General features: G+C 43.4%; 2 protein-coding genes across 2 annotated transcripts in view; both read left to right on the plus strand.

Moving 5' to 3' along the window:
• Window positions 1–11,230, plus strand: part of CFAP61 (cilia and flagella associated protein 61) — a 177,446-nt gene that overhangs the window by 11,554 nt on the left and 154,662 nt on the right. The gene's annotated exons all lie outside the window — the stretch shown is intronic.
• Window positions 234–8,485, plus strand: NAA20 (N-alpha-acetyltransferase 20, NatB catalytic subunit). Its single transcript, XM_081917935.1, has 6 exons — window positions 234–292; window positions 1,042–1,066; window positions 2,885–2,975; window positions 4,957–5,092; window positions 7,425–7,570; window positions 8,004–8,485. The coding sequence occupies exons 1-6, from the start codon at window positions 240–242 to the stop codon at window positions 8,087–8,089; spliced, it is 537 nt and encodes a 178-aa protein (XP_081774061.1). The 5' UTR covers window positions 234–239; the 3' UTR covers window positions 8,090–8,485.

Raw genomic sequence — 11,230 nt, forward strand, 5'->3', positions numbered from 1 at the left:
GAACAAGAATTTCAGAGCGTGAGCGGCTCTCCTCGGGGCGGGCGGGCGACGCTTCTTCCCTTGTTTATCTCTGTGGTCAATTCTGACGCAAGGGGGCGTGGCTTCCGCCCCTCCGTTGGGCCTTCGCTTCTTTCTCGAAGGGTCGCCCTGGCAACCGGAGGAACGGAAGTGGCGTCTTGGTTGCCCGGCGCCGGCGAGAAGTGCTTCCGGGTCTTGGGCTGCTGTCGCCGGGGGAGAAGATGACTTCGCTGCGCGCCTTCACCTGCAACGACCTCTTCCGATTCAACAACATGTGAGCCCGAGGCCTCGGGGCCCGGGGCGGGGAGGGGGCGGGCGGGCGGGGCGTGTCTCTGCCTTCTCCGCCCGGTCTCTGGCCTGGAGGCGCCTCCGCTGCCTCTCCCGGACCGTGAGGGCGCTCCCCCCCCCCGGTCCTGCTAGCGAAGGAGGGTCGGAATTGCCGCCCAGCCAACCCCGGAGCCGGCCCGGTTCGGAGCACGCGCTGCCGCGCCGCCTCTTTGGGCTGCCGCCTGAGAAAAGGGAAAATTCAGTTTTGCCTGCCTAGGATTGCCAAGCGCCCAGCAGCGAGTCTTGATCAGTTACCTGTACCTTTAAACATCCAATTGATGAGCAGAAATCAGATGAAGCTTGTTGCAGATAAAGATAAGGATTATCACCTGCTCATTTCTGTAACCCAAACTGTTGTTAAAGGCACAGCTACAGGGGCTATTTAAAATTTTGGCAATTTAGTTGGCACAAGGAAATAGCCCTCCTCTACTGAATATTTCAGGATCTCTTGGAATTAAAGGGATGTTAGAACTTGCCTCTTGCTCTTCTTCGGTTATACTTTATTCCCTGACCAACCGAGTTGTATACCCAGGGTAGATCACAAAATTAATAATTGTTCAAGAGGCAAATTGAGGTTTCAAAATTGGTGTGTGGGATGGAAGAGATTGAAAGGTTTGCCCCATACCCAGTTGTAACTGGCTCAAAGTTTCTCCCTAGTAATACTTTGGGTGTTTAATCAGTTCTTGTTTCCCACAGCAACTTGGATCCCCTCACAGAAACTGTATCCTTTGAAGCCTCAAGACCTCTGAATGCTAATCACTACCTGTGAGCCTCTTCATGCATTATACTACAGAAAACATATGTTTGTCCCTGAATATTTTTATCAGGGAGCTGCAGCTATTCCTGGTGTCTTGCAAGTGTACCTACATGGCAGAAATGTTTGTTATTGTGTTCATTCTTTATTCTTCTATGGGCAGTCCATAAAAATGCAATATATGGGGCAGCCTTGAGAAGCTTCTAATATGGAAGTTACTATGGATGCCAAACAGTGTGTTGCATTTATTATTTAATTATTAAATTTCCATCTCACCCTCCCTAAGGGGCCCTGGGCAGCAAACATCAAAATAATAAAACAATTGTATTTTTTTAAAATAAACAAAACTTATTTAAAACACTTAAAAACAGTCATATAACCCCACAGCAAATACTGTAATATCTGGATCAAGTATCTTTTGACCATCACATGCCTGATTAAACAGGAATGCTTTTCAGTTTCTTCTGAAAGTTAATAATATCAGCTTCCTGCCCTCTGAAGTAATATTTTGAATATCACTTTGACTGTTCAAATTGTTTATACAATGTTTATTTGTAATCCATACAATAATATGGTAAATGTATGTGATGTTATCCCTATAATACAAATGAGCTTATGGCAAAATTGAACGAGACACTTTCTGATTCATAGCCCAGTGTTGTCCTTCAATATTATGTCCAAGCTAAAATCACTTCGTGTAAGAGGTTCTGTATTTCCTTTTTTCTATTTAGTGTCTTATGTCTCAAAGATTTAAAAAATGTCATAGCAATCAATACTTATTTAGAACTGGTACATTTCAAGTGGTCAGACAATATGTATCTTAGTAACCCATCCAATAGCCTGCAAGGAAGATCAGTATAATTAGCCACTTCTTGGCTGTGGATGCAGCTGGGCTGATAAATAGTGGTATAGTCGAAGCTGAGGAGAGAGACGAACCAGAGAATTATCACTTCTTACTCTTAATTGCTATTCCTTCTAAAATGGGTCATTCCATATCAAGTGATGTCATGTATTTTGTTGTAATGTTCACAATATGTACTAACAAGAATTCTTTCAAAGCGTTAATTCTATCATGCAATAGCAAGCTATCACTTGGCTTTGGAACAAATTTTTTAAAAGAAATGCCTGACCAGCTTTTCAGATACCTTTTAATTGAATAACTTTCTAAATAAATGCATGAAGGAACCGATATTATAACTTGACGTCTTGTTTATTCTATTATCTCTTACTCCAAGAAGACCCATTTATCCTAAATAGAACCCAATAAGGCAGACATGTATGTACAATTTTTTTAATGTGATCCCACAGAGATCCCCATATGAAATTTTGCAGGTTGCTCTTAGAAATATTAAATAATACAAATGTTTTGGAATTTTTTAATCATATTAATTTTTTTAATCACTTTTAAAATTTTATTTTATTGCTATGGCTAGTGGCTGATGCAAATAAACATTCTTCTGATTCTTCTTCTGATTTTACATTCTTGGTTTACCTGTATTGTATTGTTATTATTTATTTTTTACTCAGAAACAGACAATAGTCTTAACAATTATTTTAGTATCTTACTGTGCAAAACCAGAACTGTTTGGAAAGCAGTTACTTTGGGGGTGAGCAACTTAAGGTCCCCCAGATATTACAGAACTACAGCTTCCATAGTCCTTTACCCTTGACCATGCTGTCTGGGACTGATGGGAGTTGGAGTTCAGCAATAGATGGGGTGCTACAGATTGTCAGCCCCCACTTGCTTACTGAGGTGATATTTTCTTAACATGCAATACTCCATAGTATGGAATTCCATTTTACTTGCAGTACTTGGCTCACTGGCCTGAGTATTTTATTGTTGCAGAAGCTCCTGGTGGAGAACTGATGGGCTACAGTAAGTAGGTTAATTTTCCTTGTTTCTGTGTGACCAATCTTTGACTAACCCTTTAATTATTTGGCAGTAGCACTGCAACATTTACTCAGTTTTTAAGGGCTTTTTATCAACCATGAAGATGTCCTTGATAAATTAGGCAGAACCTTTTGTTAATATTAGTTTTAGTATGAGCATATAAAAACCGCATATGGAAACTAACATCTTAAGGTAGGGGTTGGCAGCCCATCACCTTCAGGCATCAAGATGCCTGTAAGGATGAACCATAGCCCCCAGACTCACAGTCTTCATTTTTTTTAAAGTAACTTTCTAGTTTTTATAATCTCCAGTATGAGGCAAAAGGTACACACATTCTTTTTTTGTCCGTACCACCCTTACTGACACATCTCCCACCTTGCACCTTCTCCCCCCCCCCCCCAAACGTGCAAAAGCCCGTATGTGAGAGAAATGGTGCTACACACTTGGGAGCGGAAGAAAATATGTATGTGTGTGTGAGAGAGAAGATTGTATGCATATGTGATCAGTGAGGGAGAGAGAGGTATGTATAAATCTGTTTATGTGTGGTCAGAGAAAGAAATGGACTTGGGCAGAGAGAGAGAGATGTGTGTGCGAAGTGTGTGTATGAGTGTGTGAGCAATGCATGTGTGTCTGATCAGTGAGTGTGTGCATGAATGAATGTGTGTGAGAGAGTGTGGTGGGGCCAGCTTGGATATTTTCCCTGGTTCAAGGGGATGCTCTCTGTTATTAGCTAGCAACAGCATCATTGTGTGTATGGGGCAAAAGCCAATATTTTGTGATTTTCATAGTCAGGACCAGCAGGATGTAGTGACTTCCCTTGGTAAGCCTGAAGTTGTCTGTGTGTGTGTGTGTGTTGGAAGCAGCAGTGATGGTTCTCTCTCTAACTGATATGTCATGCCTCCCATAGCAGCTATTTTGTGACTAGTACTTCCTCAAAATTTGAAATGTGCCCCCTGGTCCAAAAAGGCTGGCAGCTCCTGTCTTAAAGTATTTCCCCTTCTCTCACACATCCAAAATGAATGCTTCATCTGATGTGCATTTGGCTACAGCACATCCATATATGTGTCTTCTAAACACAAAATGTGCTTCTTGCTTTAGTAATAGTTTTTACCATATGCAAATGTATCCCAATTTAATTGATACATAGTATGAGTATTACTCATAGTAATCAATTAGAATTTCTTTAATTGGGTTTCAGCCCTCCCATCAGATGTCAAGGAATAAGCAACTGACTTTTAAAAGATATCTGAAGGCATCCCTGTTTAGGGAAGTTGTTAATGTTTGATGTTTTATCATGTTTTTAATATTCTGTTTGGAGCCACCCAGAGTGGCTGTGGCAACCCAGTCAGATGGGTGACATACAAATAAAATAATAATAATAATAATAATAATAATAATAATAATAATAATAATTATTACTTGGAAGTGAATACACTTACAATTATAGCTTTTGTTGTTCTCCTACAGTTCCGCATCTATTAGTATCTTTCTCCCTGGAGTCCTAATCACAGACTTCACTTTGATGTTGTCTGTAGTCAAAGAGTTGCATACATTTTTAGTATTTCCTCATAGTGATAGGAAGGTGGCAAGAAGAGTCTGCTAGGGTACTGACCTGAAAGACTGCTCCCTACCCACTAGAAACCCTCCTCAGGGTTTTAAAGCTCATTCACTTTAAAGCTGGTTTTAGGAGACATAAGAGTTAGAAACATTCTCTTTCTTTCTTGAAATTGGAGACTCTCTGAACATTTTGTTCAGTGCTTAATTTGCTGTGTGTGAGACATTCTGGAATCTGTATAGTCCTGATGTTCAACTTCTAGTTTGAGTCCTTTTTAATTGCCTGCATCTGTAGTAAAGCATTTTTTCTGGTTTAATGTCAAACACCATAAATCCAATAGCTAAGTTTCTGTGGGATGGCCATGGTCTAGTCCAAACAAACTAACCCATTTTATCCTACTTTTCCTTGTAGTCATGGGGAAAGCTGAAGGTTCAGTAGCCAGAGAAGAGTGGCATGGCCATGTTACTGCACTCTCCGTTGCACCTGAATTTCGGCGGCTAGGTTTGGCTGCTAAGTTGATGGAACTGCTTGAAGAAATATCAGAAAGGTGAGGGATGCCTGCATGATAAACATATATTTTCCCCTCTTAGCGATGTATTGATCTGTTTGAATTCCTGTAGATTTATTGATGAGAACAGCTGAAGGCATCATAATTATATGGAGAATTATTTTGGGGACTCTAAGAAAACAACTCGATGAGAGCTTTATAAAGTCAGGAGTGCTTCATAAGGAAGTTTTATTTTAGGAGTGTTGGGGGGCTGCTCAGCTGAGTGGTTAGGTTAGCCAGTGTCAAATAAAAGGCTAATAGCGCTTTTATCTAAGTTAGAATAGCCAACTCCCTTCAGCCCTTACCATCAGTGAGGCTGGCTGAGACTGATGGGAGTTGGGCATCCAGCAACATCTGGAGGGAACCACATTGACTATCTAAGTGGTGGAGGCTGCAATCCTGTGCACACTTACTTGGGCTAAGCCCCACTGAACACTGGGATTTCTTCCCACATAATTGGCTGCATGATATTTCCCTGGTACTTCCGTTAGCGAGAAATATGTGCCAGTGAATAGAGTTGTGGTCGTGGGTAAATATATATTATTGAATTATTTCCTGCCCCAGCCGCCAATTATTTATTGAAATTCTTTTAAATAGGGTTAAATAGGCATTTTGGGAGTGAAGGGCCTTGTTGACCTATAGGCCACATTAACCCTTTTGTGCAAAAGTGGTTGTGGCCAGTTTTTACAAACTGATTGGGAAGGGGGTGCTTGGAGGGGGGCAGGAAATTTTTGGCATCATAGCAAGGGGCCAGTAAAAGAACAAAAAAAAAAATTTAAGCAAATGGATAAATGTGAGAGGAGCCATATTCAGTATTACACAATTACAAATGTTACATCTGCACAAGCATAGAAGCTTGCTAGAGGAACAATCTCCCCTCTGCTCCCCCCACGTGCTGTGCTAGGAGGGTTTTCCTGTCCCTCCCTAAACCAACTTGGGGGAGCACAGGGGGAGGAGAGCCTTGGCGCAGGGCTTCCGATGCCAGTGTTTGCCCTTCAAATTCATCTGTTATATAGCAGTCACTATATCAGCACTGTTTCCCCTACTTTAAGCTATGTGTTGCATCAAACTGAATTTCCTGCTTCTCTCCTCCACCAGTAAGTCCTCCAAATCTGCTCTAAAGGAAAAGGTACAGCTTCCGGGTCATGTGGCTCTGGCGAACCAGAGCAGCGCACGGAAATGCCGTTTACCTTCCTGCCGGAGCGGTACCTATTTATCTACTTGCACTTTGATGTGCTTTCGAACTGCTAGGTTGGCAGGAGCAGGGACCGAGCAACGGGAGCTCACCCCGTCATGGGGATTCGAACCGCCAGTCTTCTGATCGGCAAGTCCTAGGCTCTGTGGTTTAACCCACAGCCCCACCCACATCCCAAATCTGCTCTGGGTTCCCCCAAATCCTCTGGATCAGATTTGCAGGGGGTGGGACTCTGCAAGGAGAGGACGGGGATGTTCACGGAAGTTGTTCCACATGTACAAAGATTTAGTTTGATATATTCCTAGGTTTTCAAGACTTCATTTTATTTCCGTATTTTAATTGCAATTTACTAGTGTCCCATCGTGGTACAACACTGGCTGCATTTGGAAGCAATTATAAGCCATGGTTTGTTATTACAGAAATGAGCCTGGTTGAGACTTGACTCCTGTTCCTTCCTCCAGAGTAGCTGTGTTAGAACCTTTCTCTTCCATTATCAAATAAGTAGAATTCCCCATTATTCCTGAATCCAGAACTCCTTGGCTCATCTTAATTATGGTATTTTGAAATAAGCTAGCCTCCTGAAGCAAATTCAGACATAACTCTAAACTTGATAAATCAAGACAGAAGAATGAAACAAGTACAAGGATGATGGTTTCCGAAGCTCATTTATTTAAAGGCAAACCATAGTTTGTTACAGCCAAACGAAGTCATGGAATCAAACTTTGGTTTGTGCCAATTCCAAACCATTGTTTTAACATCCAGACAAATAGGCAAAGCGGGAGCTGCTTCTTGGTTTCATTTTCCATTTGCTCCAAAGTATTCTAACCCGAAGGCTCAATGGCCTCTGGAGGCTGGAGCAGCAACCTGAACAGATTATCAAGACAAACATCATACTAAATCAGAAGTGCCCCTTACTCTGGTTTGCCAGTTCAGACAAACTAAATGTAAACATGGTTTGTCATGAGGCATGGCCTATTTGTCAGCTTGCCTGTTTAGTGCAGAATTCCCACCCACCCCCATTGTTCACTGCTTAATTCTTATGTTTTTTTATGTAGATCCCTGTGTAGCCTCTTACAAACCATGCTGTTTTCTGTTAGTTATTTTGTCTTATTGTGTCATTTTCTTTTCTTAATGAAGAAAGGGCGGATTTTTTGTGGATCTCTTTGTAAGAGTATCAAATCAGGTTGCAGTGAACATGTACAAACAACTAGGCTACAGCGTGTACAGAACAGTTCTAGAATACTACTCTGCCAGCAACGGGGAGCCTGACGAAGATGCTTATGGTAAGTGTTGTGCAGAAAGAGACACTTTGGACAGTCCTTGTGATTCCCATGCCATTAAAATGAAAATGTGAAATTGCTTGGGATGAGCAAAGTTTTTTGCCCAAAGTGGTTGGAACAGGAGATGTGACTGTGAGCTGTGTGGGGCAGGGTGTATTTCAGGCATGCTCCATCCTTCACGGACTCATTCCAGCCAGACAAAATCACTTGAGGAAGCTGTGAGCCAGAGCTCTCTAGGGGCTCCTAGGCAGAGGAGTTGGAGCTTAGACAGAGAGACCTGAGGGCTAGAGGTTCCCCACTCTTGATCTCGAGTAGAATGATAAGCCAGTGTAAGGGCACAACTGACCAAAAAGAAGTACTCAGTCTTCTCCCAGGGAAATAGATGGCCACTTGAAGTGTATTATGTTGTAAATATGTTATTAATCATTTTCCACAGATATGAGGAAAGCTTTATCCAGAGATACAGAGAAGAAATCAATTATACCATTACCCCATCCTGTCAGACCAGAAGACATAGAATAAGCTTAAGCTGTGGATATTTAGACATGTTGAAAATAACATCTTTGAAAGCATTTTGGACCATCTATGGAAAATGGTGTTTAATTATGAATGTACTTGGGAACCCGAGAGCAACAAGGAAAGTGTGTGCAGACGCGAAGGAAAAGCTTCATTTTTAGGCTAGTGGGCTGATGCCCCCAAACCCCACACAGGTTGGCAGCTGCACTGTTGGCCACTTAGGGTTTAATCTTTTTTTACAAAAATCATTAAATCCTTGGCTGTACAGAACTATTTCTAAAAATCTAGTAGATTAAAAATTTTAGGAGCCTGGAGCTCATTGGTGTCACTCATTCATGCTTTGAGCATTGGAGCCTTAAAGTATATATTGGAAAAAAATAAAATCAACGGATTTAAAATGAATTCCTCTTGTACTTGATTCACTTTGGTAAATACAGGCAACTCACATTTTACACTTCTTTCACTTATGCAACCACAGCTTTTTATGGGGTGGAGGAAAATAAATAAGTGGAGAACAAAGAAAACTCACTCTAAATTTACTGTATTTTTCGCCCCATAGGGCGCACCGGCCCATAGGACGCACCTAGTTTTTTGGGGGGGAAATAAAGGGAAAAAATTTATTTCCCCCCTAGGTGCGGGGCTGGGGCTGGGGCAGCCCGAGCTCCCCCGACCCCAGCCCTGGGAACAGGCTGCTATCCGCAAGCCGTGGGAGAGCTGCGCAAAGTCGCGCAGCTCTCCCACGGCTAGCGGAGCGCTGCGTTAATCCCGAAGCTTGGGGCGTGCTGAGCTCAGCGGCTCAAAGCTTCTGGGTGCCGGCAAGCTCTCCGCTAGCCATGGGAGAGCTGCGTCTCCCACGGCTAGCGGATAGCTTCCTGAAGCCTGGAGAGCGAGAGCCTGGTGCACACCGACCCCCCTCGCTCCCCAGGCTTCAGCGAAAGCCTGCATTCGCCCCATAGGACGCACACACATTTCCCCTTCATTTTTGGAGGGGGAAAAGTGTGTCCTGTAGGGCGAAAAATACGGTATTTATTCCTCCCTCCAATGAACAGCTGCAATTGCGGGCTTACTTTGGGAAGGCAGTACGATGGCTCTGGGAAGCAGCCTTCCACCTTGCTGAGCGGGGGAGGGGGGTTCAGTTCCAGGGATTCCTCTCTTTATGCATCTATACGTGGATGCTCCCTCCCCCCCCCCCCGCAACCCTTACATAAGCCGAAAGTTTATTTAATCTGTTATTGATAGGCAGATTGCCCTTTCCCTTTAATGAATTAAAAAGCATCATGAAAAGTTACCATATTTTTTGCTCCATAAGACGCACCTGACCATAAGACGGACCTATTTTTTAGAGGGGGAATGCAAGGAAAAAAATATTCTTTAAAGGGAGTGCTGAGCAGAGCCTGTATGCATCCCAGGCTCTGCTCAGCGCTCCCTTTCACAAGCTGCGCAGAGTGTGTGTGCGGTGCTTGCAAGCTTTTCCCCAAGAGCCGCACACACACCCCACGTAGCTCTTGGGGGCTTTTCCGGGAGGTTGGCGAAAGGACTGAGGGGCTAAGCCAGGAGCTAGAACAGCAAGAGGGAGTGCTGCACAACGATCCCTCTTGCTGTTCTGGCTTCTGGGATAGGCGCGCAAAGCCTCTTCAGGGCAGCAGGATGAAGGCTGCCACTGCCGTGAAGAGGCTTCGCGCGACCAAGCCAGAAGCTAGAACAGCGAGAGGGAGCACTGTGCAGTGATCCCTCTTGCTGTTCTGGCTTCTGGGTTAGCTGCGCAGCCTGCATTCGCTCCATAAGACGCACACACATTTCCCCTTACTTTTTAGGAGGGGGAAAGTGTCTTATAGAGCGAAAAATGCGATATGTTTTGCTAGTATGAATGCTGTTTGAGTTATTCAGACTATTATTCTTGCCAGTGGCTGCTTCGCAAAGTAGTAAGTAGAGTGGTGCTAATATGTCACCTTACTCAGACAAGGTTCTTATTATCAGGGCCTCTGGTTTGTAAGTAGGCTGCTTCTCTAGCCATAGTTACTAATAATAGTAACATGCAAATATAGTGGCTATAATCAGCACTCCTCAGCCTTGTATTAATAGAATTTTGTACTCAGGCAATCCCAGTCAAGAAAAACAACTCTGTAATGAGTAAGAAATAGCTTTGGCTAAGTTTTGTGGTTTTCTACATTGATCCTCATTTTGGTACCCAGTACACACAATACACAGATGTAAGAATAAATCTGCCATTACATAGAAGAGAACTAGATACAGTGGGTGGCTAATCAAAATGAACAGTATCCCCAGAACTCAATTAAACAAGCACTATCAAGGGTCTCCTAGAGCCCATTTCTCACTTGGAAGCCATGCATACTTCAAAACAAACTTCCAAAATGTTGTATTTCGTAAGCCATTTGATAATAGGCTATAAATATTTCACAGCCTGTAGGAGTGCTTAAATGGTCCATATCAGTGCCCATGGAATGGACCATGTATGCACCAGATTGAAGAAACATGAAATCAATAAAAATAAGTTGCAGTCATCTCACTTTGCAGTAGCAATTAAGGCTAGGCAATAAAGGTTTTCAACACCATCTCATTAGCTAACCATCACGATATACCAGTATAGCATGATGTGTGAAATAAGGAGGGGTAGCTGGGCTGTGGAGGGAGGGAGGCTTTTTGCTGCATGATCTCCATGCTCTTTCTTAAAGCTCTGGGTGGTCCTTTCCAGCAGCATGCACAACCAAGGCGCCTGGGCTGGGGAGTGGAAAGAACAACCAGGAGAAGGAAGGATCGCACCACTTGGGCTGATAGTGCTTTTTGCTTCCCAGCAACACATCCTTGATCGCTGTACCTGGGCTGGCAATGCTGGGCTGGCAGCGCTCGGCTGTCCTTCCTAGCAGGAGGAGCGACTAGGAGAAGGAAGGGGCAGGCAGGCAGGCAGGGCTCTTTCTTAAAGCATCAACACCATGGTTAAGGGGAGGTGCCGAGGCAGACTTCTCAAATTGCTCACAATTATACCACCCCCTGAAATTTTGAATGCTGTTCACAATGTATTGCTGGGTCAAATACAGTGGTACCTCGGGTTACAGACGCTTCAGGTTACAGATTCCACTAACCCAGAAATAGTGCCTCGGGTTAAGAACTTTGCTTCAGGATGAGAAC

The sequence above is a fragment of the Podarcis melisellensis genome (genome assembly GCF_964234715.1).
Source record: "Podarcis melisellensis genome assembly, chromosome: 7".
NCBI classification, from domain to species: domain Eukaryota; kingdom Metazoa; phylum Chordata; class Lepidosauria; order Squamata; family Lacertidae; genus Podarcis; species Podarcis melisellensis.